A 22,320-nucleotide genomic window follows, 5' to 3' on the forward strand; every position below is an offset into this window, starting at 1 on the left:
TTATGTAGGTATGTGTTTTTCAAATTGTAGATCCAAATGTATATAAATAGGAGTAGAAGAGACATGTCTCTACATTAATCAATATTGGTTATTGTAAGTTAATTGTTATTAGACATTATAACAACAACATACATATATATCAAATGCAATAATGTCTAAACAATAACCATAGGGGATCAAGTCTAGATCACATCAATCCGACTAAAGCTACAACATCAACACTCCTCTTAGCTAGGGAGGATAAACACATGACCATATATTACCTCAATGTAATATAAGAATATCTTTAATCAAAAGATATTCAACATTTTGATATTACATTTCATATCATGAGAATTGGCCTCCAGAATATCAACATACATAACATTCAACATGTATCAAAAAAAAATTCAGAAGGTATGTGTACACACATTCTCATAATGTTTACCATATGAACAACCATGGTCTGTTTAAGGAACTTAATCCACCATGCAAGTAATCTTCTATTGTGATCTGTTTAGACATCATAAGACGTCTATCATAAAAGAAGGTCATGGTCTCTTAAAGTAACTTAATCCATCATGCAAGTAATCTTCTATTTTGATCTACTTAGACATCATAAGATGTGTATTATAATAGAAGGCCATGGCCTATTTAAGGAATTTAATCCACCATGCAAGATATAATCTATCTTGATCTGTTTCAGTCATCATAAGATGTGTATCTTGATAGATTAAGTTATTGAAAGATCGTCACCTTTCAATAACTTCTGCAAAACCAAGTGATAATCATTGACGATCTTTCAATAACTTCTACAAAACCAAGTGATAATTATTTGGAATTCATCACTTCCTCATGATATAAATAGGGGATAGGCCCAAATTATACAATCACACACATGGATTTTTAGACTCCCTTTGAATATCAATCTTTTGAGATTGTCATCTAATGATGCTTATAATGGAGTATCAAACTCTCTCTGAATCTAATATCAATCCTCCTTTTCCTACAAGAACATACTCAGAAAAAATCAAGGCAAATAGCTCTTCTAGTATACATAGAAATAGAAATAAGAATGTTAATATTGATTAGGATGTTAGTAATATAATATTAGTAATTATTTACATGTATAATACCTTAATGATATATTTCATGTTATTACTTTCATATACACTTAATAAACATTAGCCCGACTATATTCATATTCATACCTTCTAAATGATGTTGCTGTCCTAATGCCTATATTTAAAAAAACCTTTAATAATAGTGGACCCTGATATGTACCAACCTGGTGTGATTGTCCTTACATTTATTAGTCAATCGCCTTTATATATTTCTCTCATGGTAATCAGGTGATACTATCGTGCAATTTTAATACTTCATTCCCATCACTGACATACGAAAGACGCTTCAAGTATTCGGTGGCAGATAACTTGCCATTGTAGGATATTTATAAGAAATTTGTGTATTAAATTTTTCTCCTTGCTGACTACAATCATCCCCATGTTTTTATCCCTGCAATTGATCTGACTTGTTTTCATAGCTAGGCCTTTCCACACACTCATCTCATAGAGCACAGCCACAAAACAAACAGTTTGGTTTTCGGTATGCTTCCTTGCACACTAATCACAAAAACATTCTTCCACTCCACGATGTATCGATACGAATGTCAGAGACTTCCTTGTAGACATTATCAACTATCAGTATTTGATGACAAATTGCCAAGACTTGATACATCAACATTGACATTGAGCTCAAACTCAAAGGAGTTGCAACATTTTCATGTTTTCCTAGAATTGTGCATTCATATCTACCATAGCTAGTTTCCCATTAAATGCAGCCTCAATCTCGTAACATGCAATGTAAAGAGAACACAAATCACTCGATTAGCTTGTGTAAGTCTCTACCACTTCAAACCAAAATTGGCCTACACAGGTTCAGCTAGACTCTGTGTCAAAATGTGACTCTCCTGCTTCTACAGTCAAATGAAACCCCACACTGCGCTTTTCGATGTTAATAAGGAGGTAACAAAGACAATGCAGAAAAAAAAAATTCTCTTACATTTATGTACCCCCCACACTATAACCACCACAGTCTCAACACATGCGACCTCAACTCATGCAAATCTATCAGCGACTACAAATCCTATCAAGAATGGTCTTGTCGATACAACTTGGGCCATAATATGGTAGAAACGAAAGATATTTCATTTTAAAAAAGAAAGCAATTGTAGAAGAATGGCAAGAGAGTTATATGACACAGAAAATAATAAAGGTGTAAGTTGAAAAAAAGAATGTGAGGCAGAGAAACAATATATAAGGAAAATAAAAAAGTGTGTAAGAAGAAAGAGAATATGGAGCAGATTGTTGCATAAGAGAACGAGTGGAAGAAAGTGGAAAAGCATAACAGAGCAGTGTGTGGAAAAGGGAGAACGAGATTAAAGAATATATATATTTTATATTTACTAAATTTGATGTAGAGAAGTCGGAAGAATAACAAAAAATTATATATTTATATAGAAAAGACTAAGAGTGAAGGGAAGCTACATGTATATCAGAACTTGTTGTGTGATTAGAAGAAAATATTTTTGTTTAAAAAGTTGACTCGAGGTAGAAGTGTTGAGTGTTGACTTGGTGGTCAGCACCTCCTTGGACATTTGTGCTGTAGATTTGGATAAGTCTCGGCATTTGTATCAGGCATTAATAGTTCAAGCTTTTGGTGGAACAGCAAATTCTACCTTCAATTGGTATCAGAGCCCTTGGGTCAAGGGTTCGAGTCTCCCTTCAGTTGGACCTGAAGGCTCAGTAGTTCGAACTTTTGGTGCAATGGCAAATGCTACCTTCAAATGGTATCAGAGCCTTTGGGTCATGGGTTCAAGTCTCCCTTCAGTTGGAGCTGAAGGCTCAATCAGTGTTGGGGGAGATTGTTGAGTGTTGACTTGGTGGCACCTCCTTGGAGATTTGTATTGTGGATCTTGGTAAGTCTCAACATTTGTATCGAGAATTAATAGTTCAAGCTTTTGGTGCAGCGCCAAATGCTACCTTCAAGAAGAAAATGTGTGAGCTAAGATTAAAGAATCTATACAAAAATAAATATTAGGTTCAAAAAAGGAATTTGTGAAACTAAAATATCCATCATCAATTGGGTAAGCAACATTGTCGAGGTGGAAAAGAAGTTTGCCTACAGTGGGTTGGTGCTCACGAAGACAACAATGGCGAGTTGGAGCTTCCAGTAGGTCGGTGCCTACAAAGTGTGGGAGTTCGAGCTTCCAGTGAGTCAGTGCTCATAAACGTCAAGGTTGGAGCATCTAGTAGGTTGGAGCCTACAAAACATTGTAAAAGAACAAGTGTATATATAAAGCAATTATTTGTCGTGGTTTTCTCTTGCATTGGGTTTCCACAAAAAATCATTGTGTCATTGTGTTCATTTGCATAATTCTTGATTTCAGCATTAAAAGTTATTAAAGCAATTGTTCGGATAAAAAGTGTTAAATTGGTAAAGTTGCCATTATACTGATTCAAGCTATAATCATAAAATATGAAAGCCCAATCATAATAATCTACCTGATGGAATATGTGTTCATAACAATAATGTGAAACAAGCATAAATGCATGGGGAGTTCTTTTATTACAGCCCATGAATTTTTTGGGTCAGAGCTTGCATTGCATTTGGATGGTACTATGGGCTATAATGGTCATAGATGCAAGATTTAGAACGTCTATATGTACGCTTTTACTTTAATACCATTACAAAAATCACTACGATCAAACAAAAATAATAATAAATACGAATTTAAACTGAGATTTTATGATAATATTCAAATTAAAAATATAAAAAATGGGAAAATGATAATAACGCATAGTATAATATAGTTAAGGAAAGGTTTGATATCTCCAAATATGATAAAATAGAGCACAAAGATAATCACTAAAGATCACTAATGGATGGTTAACAGCAAATGATAAAATATCAGCATTAAGATTCATTGAAAGATATCAATATATTAGATTAAGACAGAAAGATCTTCTCCTGAGAGAAAACCATCAACATTAAAAAACATCAACTATGACAAACAAGATTTTGCATAGTAATATAATAAAATGTTATGTAGCAAGAAAGGCCATTCAGAGGCTATGAATGTAAATAGTCTATCTGCAGATTGTTGAATTAAATTTTGTTTCTTGTTGCAATCTACGAATAAAGAGACTGTGTTTGTTTTATGCTTAAGATTTGACGATGCTGAGCAGAGAGGTGCTTGCTCTTTGCATCAAAACTAATTATACTAAAATTGTTTCTGAAGACGATTGTGAATGGGCCTCTCATTATAATACATATAAAAACTGCCCTTTGAAGACAGATAAAGAAATTCAAAAAGCTATAACGTTTAAACTGCCTTAAAATGATTGCTTCCGATATCTCAAAGTAAACATAAGATAAGTCCTTGCTATATAGTCCATAAATAAGTTTAAAAACCATCAAATACTCCAAAATTAACATATATGTCACAATCACATAGATCTCTTGACAGTTTAATAGACCAAAGAAGCCAACCTTAATCTTCTTAATAGTTTTCTCAGAAACCCATCATCATTACAGAAGATATCAAAATAAAATAAGAGAAACAAACTAAATAAGAGAAAACTAGTAAAATTAATCTGAGCTTGAAACTCTGGGAAGCTAAGGAGGAATTACCTGTGGTTCCTAAAACTAAAGAACACCTTCATGGGATTAAGATTGTCCAAAATTGTCTTAATATATGTGCATATATACTAAAGATCCTCATCCGACAGTTTCTACTCCGACTCGTAGTCACTGCCTTTTTGATATTGTTCCAGCTCTTCAGAAAGTACAGACTCACCCTTGATGCCTTTTCTCAGCACATCTCGGACGGTCTCAATTCCTTTTTCAGAAATGAAATTCTCTTTAATAGAAAGCTGACAGAAATAGGGCTTGTTTGCAACAGCTTCTGCAGCAGCCTTAGCCCCAATTCCAGTCATAGCATTTGCACTCAAATCAAGTTCTTGGAGCTGATCATGACCTTCCGAAATAGCTTTGCATATTACAATTGATCCAACCTCCCCGAGTTGGTTATCTATTGCAAAAAATCCGGTCAGCAAGTTCTTTACAGCAAGGCATTCTGCTAAAGCTGGAGCTGCTTTTCGAGTGATATAATTTCCTCCAACCTTAAGAACACTTAAAGATGGAGCTGTATCCTTGAGGCTGCGGACGATAGCAATCACCCCTTTATCATGGAGATCCATATAGCTTAATATAACTACTGTGAGACCTAGATGTCCAGAGATGACTTTGCTCAGAGCAACCCCGCCTGCTTTTCCAAACCTGTTAGCTCCTAAACAAAGCGTCTTCAACCCACGGCTTCTACCCAAAGCGTTTACTAAAGCCGTAGCACCGCGGATGCTTATTTTGTTTCCTGAGAACTCGAAACTCTCTAGAGCAATGCATTTCGTGAAAAGCTCTGAAATGCTCTCTGCTGCATCGTCTTTTGACTCGGTATAAATGAAATGCAAAACCTTAATAGTTTCAACACATGGAAGTAGCTCACAAATGGTTCTAGCAGCTTCTCTGGACACGCTAGCACAAGCTAATTCGAATTTTTCCAGGGTTTTCTGAGATTTCAAGAGTGGTACAAAAGCTTTGACGCCCTCCTCTCCCGAATTCCCTAGATCAAGAGTCAAGGATCTCAGCCTACATCTTAGTAAAGCAGATGAAAATATTGACATAACCTGAAGTGCCTCATCCATAGATCTTCTATAGGTAAAATGCAAAAGTTCCACTTTTCTTAAAGTTTCCCGAACACCCATCAGGGCTCCCTTTGCAACAAGGGCTGCCTCCACTCCGAAACTGTGGTCGGCGAAGCGTACCTTGGTACAAGAACCCTTGAGTTCTTCTTCCAATGGCCTGAAGAGCTCTATAGCCAAGCCCTGATCAAGATATAAAATATCACCATCTTTCTTTGATATATCAAAAACAGCTTCTTTCAACGCCGCATCTGATTGATTCTGGATAGTCGTCATGACCTTTATCCAGTTGTACCTAGCATAAATTGAAGATAACGGCACGAAATCAAGATAATTGCAGAACGAACTCTATATATATATATTATTACTCTATGATGAAGTTTCCAATTTTCCTTCTAAACTTTGTTTCTAAAAGTGTAGTTTATAAATTTGTCTCGAGCAATTTCCTACATATTCGTCTCCTCGTTATTGCTCCAAGTTGTAAATCAATGAAATCAAACAAAAATTAATTGTCAAGAATAAAAATAAAAAACAAATGTCAAGACAAAAAGAAAGTCGGTTTCTGAAAAAGAAACCTCTCACCGCCACGGAAACTCCCGTCTATGTCTGAAAGATTTTAATTTTGCATTTCAGATATTTTCCAATCAGGTATGAATTTTCCGCGCCCAAAATTTTGTCAGAGGAGATGGGAAGGAAATCTTTCGAGGTGGCTAAGGATGCTCTCATCGTTCAAGGCAGAGCGAAGGACAAAAGCAAGAAGGACATGAAACCTAAATGCTCTGGGAAGAAGTCCAAAGCAAAGTGTTGGAACTACAAGAAGATTGGTCATATACGAAAGGATTCCAAAGAGAAGAAGAAAAAAATGGAGAGTTCTTCTGATTCTGAGTCTTCTTAGAATGATGATGAAGATGCAAGGAGTGTTAATTTGGTTAATTGGTCATCTAATGATGACTGGTTAGAGTAATTCAATCTTTGTGTGGAAGATGTTTGTCATGATGCCATGTGTGACTCAACACCACTGTACAGTGGGAAATGTTGGTAGTGACGTAGATGCCATGTGTAACTCAACACCACTGTTTAGTGGGAGTTGTTGGCAATGACGAAGTAATTGATCTTCATTGGTATTGTAGATGCTGAAGGTGCAAGATTCTGATGTTGCAAAAGGATCTTTTCACATTTGTTGAAATACTGTTTGGAGATGTTAATCTTTACGTGACTGGAGATGTTGACATCTTGAGGGCTCAATGGAGTCTTTAATAATGGTGTGGTTTATGTTTTCGTTTAACATGTTATGATATGTTTAAATGGAGCATGTAATCTCTTTGGTTGAGATTGTTTAGATCATGTTGTCATGTTTATGTTCTTGAGACTATGGTTGGAACTTTGACTTGTTGATCTTGGTTTAGTTTTTTTGTTCTGAATACATTGATCATTTTTTGGATACTTCATAATATTGCAATGTTGCATTCATAATTGGCATGGATTAATCAGTTATAGGTGCTCATGGAAACTTAGAGATGGAGATGATGGTGTTATCTCTTGTGATTAGAGATGTGTTTGTTGGAATGGTTGAAGGTTTCAGCAAGAGGATTGTGCGGTATTTAGAAGTGTAAGTAGAAGGACATGGTACATGGGTAGTATACTTGGTTTATTTTCTCGATGCTATGAGTTTGTTGTTGCACTTCTATGTGATGTTGTTGAAAATGGACAAGGTTAAGTTTGAATGGTAGACATTGTCATGTGAATTATCTCTATGGATATGAGTACATACGTCGTTAAGTGGGAGATTGTTGAGAGTGATGAGCATGTATGGTGATTGTTCACTATATGGTGAAACTTGTACAATGATGGATGGACAATGAAACATCATACATTGAGGCACTATATAGTTATATTAGCTACTTGGACAAGTTAATCTCATATACAGTGAGATACATGTTCAATGAAGCCAGTGCCATATGCTTAGTGATTATGAGTATGGGTACATGAGTATGAGCACAACGAGTGTAGCAGTACGATGAAGTCTATGTGCTGAAGGGACTAACTCAATACTGAAGGTGTCTAAGTCAAAGGCATCTACATGACTAAAGGTGTTTGCATGATTTGGTACAATGAGTTAGAAGACTCAAGGAGACGAAGCTTGAGAGGAAGACAAGCAATCAGAGCTGAAGTGATAAAAGCCAAGCATAAGGATTGAAATGAAAGTGTGATCTAAAATCTGCAAAGTATGTTGTAAGTTATATCATATCAAAAGACCATTATCGTTACTTTCTAGCAATTGTAACAGTTAGTTTAAATCCTATGGACTTAGATTGGTTTGATAGCCATGAGATAAATCCTTTAACAGGGTGACATTCTAAGTGAATGTTCTAAAGTCCTTTAACCAGGCCCATTCCTAATAGTTTGGTGAAATCCTCTAACAGGGTCACATTTAATAGTGTGTTGTAAGCCTTTAACAGGGCAGGCCTTTAACAAGGCATCACTTCATAAGAGTGAGAATCAAGTAGCATGTTACTGGTGGTTTTTCCCAAATTGGGTTTCCACGTAAATCATTGTGTCATGTGTTGATCTTGCACATTTTATCTTTGCATGTTGATTTACTGTAACTTGCTAATATGGTCGATTTAAGCTTGGATGGTTAAAAGATTTATGGGCTCACTACATTTGGTGAAAAAGTTTTATTAGGGCATTTTGGACCTTGAATAACTGATTCACCCCCGCTCTCAGTTATTCTAAAGAATTCTAACACTGAGGTGTAATGAATACCATACATGAGTGTGCCTTGAATGTATCTCAAAATATGCTTGGCAGCTTTCCAATGACTCTCATGAGGCTCATGTGAAAACTAAGAGACAAGACCAACTATAAAGGAGAGATCAAGATGAGTGTAGTTAGGTACAACAAGTTGCCAACAAACTACCGGTACAAAGTGGGATCCACTGAAGGTGAAGTGCAAGAGGTAGAAAAAGTTACACCCAAATGAAAAGGTGTAGGAGCAGGCTTGTAATCAAGCATTTCAAAGTGTTGAAGCAAGTCAAGAGCATACTTTTTTTGATAAATAAAAATCCTAGTGGACGACTAAAAAATTTGTAGACCAAGAAAATAGTGTAACAGACCAAGACGATTCATCTCAAACTATTCCATCAATGCATGTTGAACATCTTAAAGCATAGAGGATGAGCCACCAGTGAGGATAAGATCATCAACATATAGAACAAGGATCAAAACCTTAGCCTCAAGATGTTGAATGTACACAGTGGGATCAGAATGGTAGTGAGTGAAGCCTGTAGAAAGTAGAAAGGAGTCCATCTCCTCATACCAAGCCCGAGGGGCCTATTTGAGACCATACAATGCACGTCAAAGTCTCCAAACCAAGGAGGAATCCTCTACAAATCCCTAAGGCTACTCCATGTAAATCTATTTAGTAAGATCACCGTGCAAGAATGCACTCTTCACATCCATCTGAAAAATGGGTCATCCCTATAAAGTTGCAAAGGATAAGACAAGGTGAATAGAGTTCATCTTGGTGATAGGGGCAAATGTCTCAGTTTAGTCAATACCCTCAACCTGTGAAAAACCCTCTATGATAAGATGAGCCTTGTACTTATCAATTAAACCATCAACAGAAAACTTAGTATGATATAACCATTTGCAGTGCACTAACTTTCTTCCCTTAGGAAAAGTACAAAGATCCTAAGTATGATTCTTCATCAAAGAAGAGTACTCCTCCTCCATGGCACTATCTCCCCTAGAATATCCTATCATAGCTGCAAATGTCTAAGGATCACCACAAATAGCATGGCTTAGAAGACTAGAACCCACAATATGAGACTGGGTGCGACGGGAAGTGCAAGGATCACCCACCAGAGATCTTGCAGCCTCAACTATAAAATGAGCCCATTTCGGCATCTATGGAGGATCCTATGGTGGAGGTAAATGGGGATCACCAAGATCATCATCCTCATCATCTGGAAAAGAAACTAGAAGGGATGAGGGAATAGTGGTAAGTGAAGTGCACTCTGGAGACAAGGTATCTACTATAGGAAGGCTATGATCAAACTGGACATCTCATCGAAATAGGACCTCTCTAGAATTAGGATCAAATAACTTGTAAGAATTAACATCCTTGCAGTGGCCAACAAAAATGAGGTGTCAGCTCTTCTGCTCCATTGTTCTCCTCTGAGCATCGAGTATGAATGTCCATGTTGCACTACCAAAAACTCAAAATGAGGATACATCAGGCTTGACATGAGACCAAGCCTCCTCAAGAGTCTTATGTCAAACTACCTTATGAGGCATCTAATTCTAAATATAGTTGGCACAATTGACTACCTCTACCCAAAAAGATGAATCCATGGACCTGGACTAAATCATACAATTTTCCATCTCTCAAAGTCTTCAATTCTTTCTCTCTGTCACACCATTCTGCTAAGGGGTGTAGGGCACTAAAAATTGATGTTGAAGACCATGTTTAGAGCAAAAATCCCTAAAATATTGGTTCACATACTCCCCCCATTATTTGTGTGTATCTACCAAATAGAAATACCACATTGCTTCTCCACAAATGTCTTGAAGACTTGAAATGAATCAAAGACATGGGACTTGTACTTCAAAAAGTACACCCATTTGCGTATGGAGAAGTCATCAATGAAAGTAAGCACATATCTGGCACCAAAAAAAGGAGTGTGAAATGACATAAGGTGGCTATGAATCAACTCCAAGGGTGCCAAAGCACGAGTAGCTTGTCCATGTGGAAAAGGATCCCTATGTTGTTTTCTACGAGCACAACCTTGACGAACACCATCTATGTAGGAAATTTGGGGAAGCCCAAGAACAAGTGCTTGTGTGCTCATCTACTAAAGATATTTATAATTGACATGGTCTAAATGCTCATGTCAAAGTTTACTTACTAAATTTTCATGTGCTACAAGACATGAACCTATGTCATTAGAAGACTTTCAAATTCATCAAATCTGTAGAGGCGAGATGCAAAGTCAACACTCCTAGTAGCCACAATCATCTCAAAATCATGTAAGTCCCAGATAACCATATCATGTGGTGAGAACTCAATTGTCTTACCAGAGCCAGAGTGGAAAATTTGAAAAATATATAATAGGTTCGTTGAAATTTCAGTGACAAAAAGAACATCCTGAAGAGAACCCCAAGCTAATGCAATAGAGCCATAACCCAAGATTGAAAGATGTGATGAGTTCCCAATAGTAATCTATGAAGTACCATAAGGAGCAAGTGAGGTGACCAACTTTTGAGTGTTTTTCATATGGTGAGAGGCACCAGAATCAAGAATCTAGGTAGGCCTAGAAGTCATAGCTCGAGCAGTAAGAATGTGACCTTTCCTTGTAGGGGGGATGATGACTTAGGAGCTGAAATGTGATGCTCCTACATGGCTTCCTCTAAAGCCTCCAAACATTTCCAACACCTAGAAATAGGATGTCCATCCTTTCCACAAAAATTGCAGGTCTCAATTGATTTCTTCTTAGTCTTGGAGATAGACTCGGTAGACTTTGAAGAAGATTTACCCTTGGAAAGGTTAGCTAGAGGTTTAGAATCATTTTTTGGTGTATCTTTCTTCAGTTTTGATTTCTATTTTAGTTTCTCCTAAGAAGACTAAGCAACCAATTATTGGTTGGAAGAGCCAGAGGCATCCACCTATTGGATCTTTGCCTGTTCCCATGTCAACTAATCACAAAATGTCTCAAAAGAAGGAATCTAATGTCTATTACCCAAGGCATCCCTAATGGAGTAGAAAGCGGAAGAAAAGATTTGATACTATCCTTAGAACTTTGAGAGTATCAAAAAAACACACTCATCATCTATTTTATTTTTCCCACATCCTTGCAGAATAGAATATAGAGATTTGAACTTCATCAAGAAGTCCTTAATGGTGGGGAAGCTTGTAGGTGTCAAAGAAGTCAACTCTACATCAAACTGAAGTGCCCAAAACTCATTCACTATGCTAAACAAGTTGCAAAACTTGGTCCAAATAGCTTGAGGAGTTGTCAAACCATTCAAGTGAAATAGGAGACTATCCAAAATATTTAGTGCAATCAAACCCATGGCTTCATCCATTTTGTTCCTATGTTGAAGAACCTCAAAAGGCCACTACATAATAGCTTGATTCTCATCCAGACATGACCATAAGCCATGTGACATAAGAAGCTGATTCATGTGTTCTTTCCAATTGTGATAGTTTGTGGTGTTAGCTGGGCCATAGAGGGGTTCGACATTGAGGGAAGAAGATGAAAATAGAAGGGTCAATTTTGAAGTAAATTATAGAAAATAAAATGCTCCCCCCACAACATATATATCCCTTGAAAACCAAAGAAACAACTACTAAAAGCATAAAATTTGAGAAAAAAACTTGGACGCCAGATGTAGACAGGGAGGAAATTGAAGCCTCAACTTCAACACCAAAAATAGGAGCTCAAATAGCCTTGAAACAAAATTAAACATGTATCATCATCTCCATCTTGTAACCAACTTTCTGATGCTTCTTTCGGATCAAAAAAAGACCTTTGTATGCTCAAGTTATGGCCAAAAAATGAACTGCTCCTCCAAAATTGAGCTCACTAGAAAAATACAGTCATGGGAAAAAATTAGACTAAAAGCCCATCGCCAAAAAAAACTGGCTGCCAAAAAGATGATTTTAGTAGCTAGAAAGGTGACATTAGTAGCCAAAGAAAGACATTAGCTCATCCAAAAATGATGTCAGCAAGAGTGAAAAATGGTGGCCAAAATGTAACATTAGTCATTAACAAGGTGATGTTGATAGTCAAAAAGGTGACCTCGATAGTCAGAGGATGATGTCACTATATCATGTTCCTACACAAGCTAGCCAGGCAATGGCTAGCTTCTGACAATGGTTGCCAAGTGGAGCTGCAGTGGTAGCGGTGGTCGCCGGGTAGTGCTAAACTAGTAGAGGTGGTTGGAGGGCACCCCACCAATGGTGGCAAGCCCACTGACATTGCACTAGCCATGATGGAGCTCTAGTCAGGCATGGGTGATGCTCTGATGGCCACTCGATGGAGCGGTTAAAAATGGATTTATTTTTTTTTAAATTATTTTTACATCCGTACAGCCTTCCAAGAAGCCAAAAAATATTCGAGAAGCTACAGTGTCCAAAAATCAAAACTTTTATATGATTTTTGATAGTACCAGGCCTTCTAAGCATGATGGCAGTGTCCATTTTTTCCCAAGGTGCATCAAAAAAGTATGCCTCCTCCGATTGAAGAAAAAACCTCAAAAAAGTGAGGGTTTCTATCTCTAAATCATGGCTTCAAAATCTCCAAACCAAGAAGCAGCAAGGATGCTATGATACCATGTAGGAGTTGTGAAAACCAACTTCACAGATCGCCAAGAACACCTGCATGCAAATAACCTGTGCTGAAGAGAAACCAGAGAAGAAAAAAACAAAGATTGGTAAATCTCAATGCTTTGAGAGTAAAATTGTATTCCAACCTATGAAAATGAAAAGTACAAAAGTTCAACCTTAAAGATGAACGAAACCCTAAAGGGAAATAAAACTAGGTTTGTGCATTATAATTAATATAAAATATTAATTATATGCACCTAAAAGATAGCTTAAGTAGACTAGAGTAATACATGACTTAATTAATTAAATCAACATGATCTAATTAATAAGCATAAATAAATAATTACTCTAACAGAAAAGTGATGAAATGGCTACAGGTGTAGATGTGCTCTCAAACTAATTAATTCTTCTTCCTTTAATTTTTTCTCTCTCCTTTCTATTTGGAGTAACATGTATAAATTGTTTCCTATTTCTAGTGTAATTACAAGTCTAGGAAGAAGATGAAATTTATTTGAAAGTAGATGGGAGTGAGTTAAAAACTGAGGGAAGTGTGTTGGTGTTTAAAAGGAATGCTCAAAATCATTTTTTATTCAATCACAAGTAGAGTAATACAATTATAAACCTTATAAACTTTTCATATTAAAGATGTTTTGAATATCAAATAGCTTCCATCTATATCACTTTCTATAGCTTTAGTGAATTAGAGAACATGATGATAATTTTAAATCTTGTTTGATTTACCTAACAAGCTTCTTGGCCATATAACTAATTATTTTTTACCAATCCATCGACCAACACTAGTGGAACTTTCAACCAATCTTGATGGCGATTTTGACCAATGTATTCACTAGAATGTAATGAAAAAATAGTTCAATTTCAACCAAATAAATCATTGACATTTTGACCAATACAATATTTCATCAAATTTTTTATGACAAAAATAGTGACAAACCAATTGGTTGAATATTAGACCAACATGCATCAAAAATTCAACCAATTTTCATCAAAAAATGAATCAAGTTTTACTAGTGATGGTTTCTAGATTTTTTTGGTTGATACATAAACCTAACATTGAAAATTTGTAAGATTGTTGTACACTTACAGGATCAAGTGAGATGTATTCATTTCAAAGTTCAAATATAGCATCACTAGCTATTTCTACTAGAAAGCTTGCATGCTTTTTATCTTTGTGTATGCATCATTTATGGGATGAATGTGAATCAAAAGAGTGGGTTGACCAATGATCTTGCAGACCTTTGCATCCAATTGATTTATATCAACTTCCTACAGTACTATAACTCAACCAGATTGAAGCATCAATTGATGTTGAGCATGTATCTGACCTAGTTGAACCAAGTACTAAGTTATCAATTTAATACTTGGTTAAAATAAATTATATTCAATTTTACCATTAACTTATCCTTCTATTTAATGCAGGTCATGTATATGCAGTTATTGCATATCACAATAATGATGAACATATTACTTTCTATATCAGTGTATTGAGCCCAAAAAGAAGCTGATAGCTACAGTCATTAGTGGTGAGGATATTAAGTACCCAATAGGATATGTCATTGTGATAGGCACATGTCTTAGAAGGTAGTATATTTTTTGTCCACTGCCATGGAGATCTCTTTAAGTCAATTTGTCATGTATAATGTATCAATTTTGACTTTAAATTGTCTTTATAATTAAATGTAGGTACCCCATCAAGAATTCTACCACGTAGTTATTTGAGGATTTTGAGACACGCGGACATATTATTCATTACTCTAACCTTATTGTTACAACAAATATTCAATTGATATCATATCATGGTAGGCATCTTAACAAGAAATTTTGGAAAGTACGTAAACCTAATCATGAGGAAATACTTGATACAATAAGGGTTAGAGCTGATCCAGAAGGTTCCCTTGATTGAGTGTGTGATATATAGTTGAATCATTCTACATATGGTAGAATAATTTTGAAAATTATATATATATATATATATATATATATATATATATATATATATATATATATGTTATGTGAAATGTTGCAACTTCACAGTGATGTGCATATGTAGATGCAAAATTATGTATATAAAAAAGAGAATTCATGTAACATGTCCATATTTATATGCCACAATTTGTATAAAAATTCAATAAGAGATGACATATGTGAATATTTAGATGCCAAATTTTGTATATAAAACCAATAAGACATGTAACATGTGCATATTTACATGCCATATTTTGTATAAAAATTTGATAAGAGATGTCACATGTGCATATGTAGATGCCAATTTTTTAATATAAAAAAGAGAAGACATGTAACATGTGCATATTTAGATGTCATATTTTGTACAAAAATCTGATAAGAGATATCACATGTGAATATTTAGATGTCATATTTTGTATATAAAACTAATAAGAGATGTAAATATTGTGCATTTTTGTTATAAATTTATATCTTGAACTCTTTTTTGTGGGTTTGATGATATCCTTAAAAAAAAAATTCAATTAACTTCAACTTATATGGATTTAGATGGTTTTCCTCTTGCATTTTTCTCCCAAATTTCCCAAGATGTTAGGAAAATAAATTATATATTTGGATACCCTTTTGGCTTCTCTACAACATATGCAAAGCTTGGATAGGGGCTTTTTAGACCGCATCCTTGTTGTCACACTATGTCACCCCTTTTAGGCTTAAAATGGCCCTCTGATTGGCACAAGGCATGATGATGAAATCATCACAAGGTCAATAGGGTCTACAAAGAATTAGGGTGAGGTTTTTACCATAGGTAAGGTATTTGGTTAAGTTTGAGATGATAGGACATTCGTTTGACCAAATTGGTGAAAAGTTGGAAAAAAATGTAAAAGTTGCATCGTGCAACTTTGTAGCTTTTAAAAGTTGCTTGAGAAACTTTTGGCAAGAAAGTTGCAAAGCATTGAAAAGGAGTCCTAAAGGGTGACTAACCACCCAACCACCCTATATAAATCATGATAAGAGAATTGATAGATCAAATTGCATAATAGTGCAAAAAGTTGTTAAAAAGTTGCAAAGTAAATTTTGCAAAAGTTGTCAAGAATGCACAACCAAGTGCAAATTTTTTTTGGGAAATGACCAAATGACCTAAAGGAGTTTATATGTGTTGGAGATAATGATGCAGAGGCTAATGGAGGATTTTCAAAATCTTCTTAGGAGAATGCTAATGTTTTCTTTTGTTTTGTAACAACACCTTATTCTTCCTTCCAAAAGAATAAACTCTAGGCCCTCAACCCACACTATAGACCTATTAGTGGTCAATTTCATCATTTCATACCCCCACTAGACTCCACAACCTCAATCCTCTTCCTCTACTCCATATCCATGCATTCAACCCTTCCCCATGCTCTATGGTTGTCTACAAACCAATCAACCCAGCACCCCTCAATCTCTCTAGTAGGTGTTCCTAACTTCCAAATATCCTCAATACCTTCCAAATAACATATCCAATAATCCCCAAGTGATAGTTTTCAATGGTTAATGAACCACAACAATATTGCCATCTTCTAGGACTATCCTACTAGCCCTACCCAATGAGAAATTTGTAGATTTCTCCAAATTTTCCCAAAAGAATTTCAAAAAATATTATAAATTCAAATACCCTTTTCCAATTTATTAAACATATGTAGAAATAAACCCCAGTTGTTTCACAACATCCCTTCCAAAATTTGTTGATTTACTTTTGGATTCTAGGCCTAATACCCAACATTTTTAAAGCAACCCTATCATGAGTGTACTCCTAGACCTGTACACTTTCATAAATATCATGAAATGAATCTAACTATAGGAATATGCATCCAATTTGACTCTATGACACCTTTGGATATGAAAGCCCCAATTTGTATCCCAAAACCCCAAAATCTAGGGCTTGCTCAATGTCTGACCTCCCAACACCATGCTTGCAAAATGAAAGTTGTTACACCATCCTTAGACTATTCTAAGATGGACTCCATCATAAAATAACCCCCTCCAATGGCTAGATCTTATGCTGCTACGCCTAAATCTCCATTTCATGACCCCAAATGCACTCCAAAACACCATCAAACTCTAACACTCTCCACCTGTAAACTCTCATCCCTTATTGTATTCACATTGTTATAATTCTATAATACAATGTTAGGATCCATCCCCAAGTGACAACATTTACAAAAAGGGGATGAAACATTCAATTTACATCTTGAACCAACACAAAACCCCTACCTTATTTCAAACTAGTCAATAGAAAATGCACAATCCCCATGAAATGAATACAATACTAATTCAAAAATAGATATTGTAAACATGTTTCAACTATCCAAGTTAGTGAATCTCAAAGACTCAATCAAACACTCTAATGTAAGAAAACTAAATTTTTGTGTTCTTTCCTAGCAACTAGGGTTTTAAAGCTTCTAATGCATTCCTAGCAATCTACAGTTGCTTTGTTAGCTCTAGTTGGTTGGGTTTAGGCTAGGAAAAACCTCATTTCTCTGAGTTCGTGTGAGATATTGACAAACTGTCAAGTGCTATAGGATTGCATTGTCTAGGCCTACAAGAACCTATCTTAGTTTTTAGAGATTTGAATTTTTTTTGTATTTGGCATCTATATCTCACCTATTGTCAAAAGTTACAATGTTGCTTAATTAAAATGAGCAAGGTTGTGTATATTTCAAACTGTTGGTCCTAGGATCGAATCATCTAATCTGTTAGCTGCAGTTGATCGGGTTTAGGTTAGGAGAAACCTCATTTCAGCCATAATGTCCCTCTAACGTTATCGATCACACTAAACAAAAGTGTCCCTAAGGGTCTCTAAGCACCATCAAGTTGTGACCTTTGATCGAGCATTTCTTTGAGCTCGTATGAGGTATTGTTGAGCTATCAAGTGCTACAGGATCATGTTATCTAAGCCTACAACAACTTATCTCAATTTTTGGAGATTCGACATGGTTTGGATTTGGCATATGTATCTCACCTATTAGCAAAAATTTTAATGTTATTCAGTTAAAATGAAAAAGGTTGTATATATTTCAAACCATTGCTCCTAGGATCAAATCGCTTCTCTGCTAGCTCTAGTTGGTCAAGTTTAGGCTAGGACCAACCTCATTTTAGCCACAATGTGTTAGAATATATAGTCCACTGATATAACTGAGAGGGAGGTTAAATTAGTTATCCAGCTACTATCATAGTCATTAACCTTAAACAAACTTAACCATGTAAATAATATAAATTGGAACTAGAACAATATACTCATACACAATTAACACTAGATACTTTAACTGGGGAAACCCTTGATCAAAGGGAAAACCCCAGTGGGAATGGTACCCATAAGATGATGTACTAATATAAATATTCTTTGTTAGAGGATAGACCCTATTAGGAGTTTATTACAACATTCAATACATATAAGTCCTTGTTAGGAGACTTTGAATCCCTATTAGGAGATTCCAACCCTATTAGGAGTTGTGGAAGATACTGCCCAAATAGCTTCAAGGTTAAGATCACTAAGCCCACTATCCAAATGGTCTTTGTATTATTCCATACAAAATAATAGAACTAAAATGTACTTCTTCCTCTATATTTATCTTGTCAACCACACTTTTGCTCCTTCAGGTCTTGTAACCATATCTCATACTATGCATCCAATAATCCCTTGGATCGCTTACTCGCATCCTCCAAATGCACTTCTCGTTTTCACACTTCACACTACTTCTCAGTGATTATCTTCAAACTTGGATACCCTTCCAATTAAGGAAAACATCTTTCCTTTATACCACATCTTCATAATAATTCCTTGAGTCACTCTTGAGGTTTTCCCAATTAATTAGAATAAGATAGTTGATTAATTCATAATTAGAATAGTATTGTTGTCTCATAGTCTATACAAAACTTAACACATGCAATACCAGGACTCACTAACATCACCACATGATTGTCCTCTATCACTGTGTGACTATGCATCTCTTCATTACATCTCAAATGAAAGATAGTGATAAATCATTAGAACACTATTTTCCAATACTTTGTTTCTTCACTACTCTTAGTAAATCAGGTGTAACTTCCGTATGTCATCAACTTAGACTTAGTGCATTTAACCACATCATCAAGGTATAGTGTAGAGCATTTCCTTAACTGAGCATCACTTATACCTTTCATAGTTACTATTAGAAAATAAAGCTTAGAATATTTTTGTTTTTATCCATGCTTTATTTGATAAAGCTTTGTTTCTTAGTATGTAAGCTCAGGAAGGAATACTTCTAATTTTTTCAGTTTTATTCTTGTTTCTCCTCTGCTTTATGCTTTGAGGAAGCCTATATTATTGTAATTATTTCATTGTAATTAATGAGAACTTCCATTTTTCATCTTATTTTCTAAATTTTTTCTTTCTATAGCTACATATTTTGTTCTATCATTCTAGTTAGATTATTTGTTGGTTAAGCTAAAATTTTATAGGGCATCAGAGTTCATGGCCGCTAGAAAGGGGAATGAATTTTTTTGTTATAGGTATTGAAGAAACTTAGAGCTTTTGAAGAATGAAGTTTTTTACCTTTGCTTTCTTGAAGCTATAATGGTATTTTAAATGGAAGTCATAGAGTTTGATTCAACTCAAAATTAGAGACTTGCATGGAATAGTAATGATAACAAAGGTTGAACTGAATTCCATTTGTCCATCATAGATAGGCCAAGATCATGCTCTTTTTGCATGGGTCTTGCCTTCATCTTTTTCTTAGTGATATACAATTTTAGTGGACCTGTCATGCCTTTCATTTTAATATTTTGTTGGGTTTCCTACTGTTCATGTTGATGCTTCCTTGGTTCCATAGTTGATCAGTTTTGTAAACAATTGGCACCTATATTTTCAACTAGCAATTTATTTTTGCATGGTTGAGTAGTCTCATTTGGATCACTCATATAGATTTATGTGTCATCTAAATCCTTAACTAGTAGATATTTTTTCTTTTTTCCCATCTATTCATTGTTTGGGGGCTTCTATATAGATTATTGTCTTTTGTATCTTCAATTGACAGATGTTTTTCTTAGTTTTCCATCTACTCATTGTTCGAGTAGTGTTGTTGGGGGCACTCATGCAAATTGATCCTTATTTTCATCCTAGTTTCAAAGGAGGTTTTTTTAGCACTATGATAGTTATCATTTGATGGTCATCCATACTTTTCTTCTGTCTCAAAAGATGCTTTTCTAATGCATACTTTGAGGGGGGCTTTTATTCCTTCTGGGTTTTTCCTCTTTCCTCTTTCCTATTCTTAGGCTTTTTTCTCCTTAGTTAGACTTAAGGGGGGTGTTAGAAAATAAATCTTAGCATGTTTTTTTTTTATCCATGCTTTATTGGATAAAGCTTCTTTTCTTAGTATGTAAGCTAACTAAGGAATACTTCATATTTTTTTAGTTTTATTCATGTTTTTCCTCTATTTTATGCTTTGAGGAAGCCTATATTATTGTAATTCTTTCATTGTAATTAATGAGAACTTCCATTTTTCATCTTATGTTCTAAATTTTTTCTTTCTACAGTTGCATATTTTGTTCTATCATTCTAGCTAGATTATTTGTTGGTTAAGCTAAAATTTTATAGTTTCTATGCAACATAAGATCTCTGACTACTATTCTTCCAGTCTTTAACAAAAACACTGCTATGTTGACATCAATGAAAAAATAGTCATGAAAGCAATATATCAAGACTCTAAAATTCTTAGGATACTCCCCCAATGTAGTATCATTAGCATTCATGATGACACAACGTCCCTCTGATAGTATCGACCACACTGAATGGAATTGTCCCTAAGGGTATTTAAGCACTATTGGGCTGTGATCTTTGACACAAATACAAAAATCATGACATATTTTTACTTTTCATGTCCTATTACATCAAAATAAGTGACATATGATTACATGCTTTAATGAATTTGATGAACATGTTACATTTTTTGTATAAAATAATGAATGTTCATGTGTTTGATTAATTGCAAGAAAGTAACTGAAATAAAACTTTGTATGCACACATTGAACAAGTTGGATGGAATTCCAAGTTTAATGTATATCAAAATGAACAATATATTATGTCATATCAATCATATAGTTACAAAAAGATGTTATGTTTGATCAGTGCAATACAAAAGTTGAATACCTGAAAAATGTCAAATGGGTACAATAGAAATGTTTAATGTGCACAATATAAATCTCGAATATATACAATACAAAAGTTGAATACTTGACAAATGTCGAATGTGTGCGATAGAAATGTTGAATGTGCACAATAAGAATCTCAAATATATACAATACAAAGGTCAAATATGTCAATATCATGTGATGAACACAACTACATATGTATATCACTATCAATATCTATGACTGTGTAGGACCATCAAAATTGAGCCTCTTTGACATAGTTTGTGGCTCGCCAGGTGTCTGAAGAAGAAAAATTATAATACACTATCAAATATCTTATCTATAAGTAATATGAAAATAACTAGAAATTGGGTTCTAAATTGTGGATAGTTGAGTTATTCATTACCTCATCCATGTGTCCCATAGTTGGATTGAATGATAATAGTAATGGGCTCCTTCGTCGATGGGTGGGACTCCTAAAAAAATGATGAGGTAGAGTGACGATGGGAGACACAACTAACAATGAATCAATGCTCATGAGAGGCACAACAACTGATGAATCAATGTTGGTATGAGGCACAACCTGTATGGTAAGCAATGAAATTTTAGCATTATAGAGTGGTATTAGGGATTCCCAATAGACTTTAAAAATAAAAAATGTACTATATCCTAAGCTAGATCTCTCGTACTAGCAAGAGGTATAACCATTGATGGATTAGTGCTGGTATGAGGTACAACATGTATGGTAAATGATAAGATGTTAGCATTATAGAGTGGCATTAGGGATTCCAAATAGAGTAAAAAACAAAAACAATACTACATCTTGAGCTCGATCTCCCATGCTAGTAGGAGTTACAACCACTGATGAATCAATGTTGGTATGAGGCACATCCTATATGGTAAGTGATAAAATGTTAGAATTGTAGAGTACGAGTTAGGGATTCTAAATAGAGCAAACAAAAAAAAAATGTACTACAACCTGAGCTAGATCTCATGTGCTAGCAAGAGGTACAACCACTAATGAATTAGTCTTGGTATGAGGCACAACCTATATGGTAAGCGATAATATGTTAGTATTATAGGGTTGAATTAGGGAATCCAAATAGAGTAAAAAAAACAAAAAACATA

General features: G+C 35.0%; 1 protein-coding gene across 1 annotated transcript; it reads right to left on the bottom strand.

The window, feature by feature from the left end:
- Nucleotides 1–4,772: 4,772 nt before the first annotated feature.
- Nucleotides 4,773–5,801, bottom strand: LOC149570826 (uncharacterized). Its single transcript, XM_089815636.1, has one exon. It carries the CDS (start codon nucleotides 5,799–5,801, stop codon nucleotides 4,773–4,775), a length of 1,029 nt encoding a protein of 342 aa, XP_089671762.1.
- Between the last annotated feature and the right edge of the window lie 16,519 nt (nucleotides 5,802–22,320).

The sequence above is a fragment of the Cupressus sempervirens genome, chromosome 2 (genome assembly GCF_028749045.1).
Source record: "Cupressus sempervirens isolate cs-2001-9-10 chromosome 2, ASM2874904v1, whole genome shotgun sequence".
NCBI classification, from domain to species: domain Eukaryota; kingdom Viridiplantae; phylum Streptophyta; class Pinopsida; order Cupressales; family Cupressaceae; genus Cupressus; species Cupressus sempervirens.

Excerpts from the sequence above, each read along its gene's own strand:
- LOC149570826 (XM_089815636.1), bottom strand. The coding sequence starts at position 5,801 with ATGGGTGTTCGGGAAACTTTAAGAAAAGTGGAACTTTTGCATTTTACC.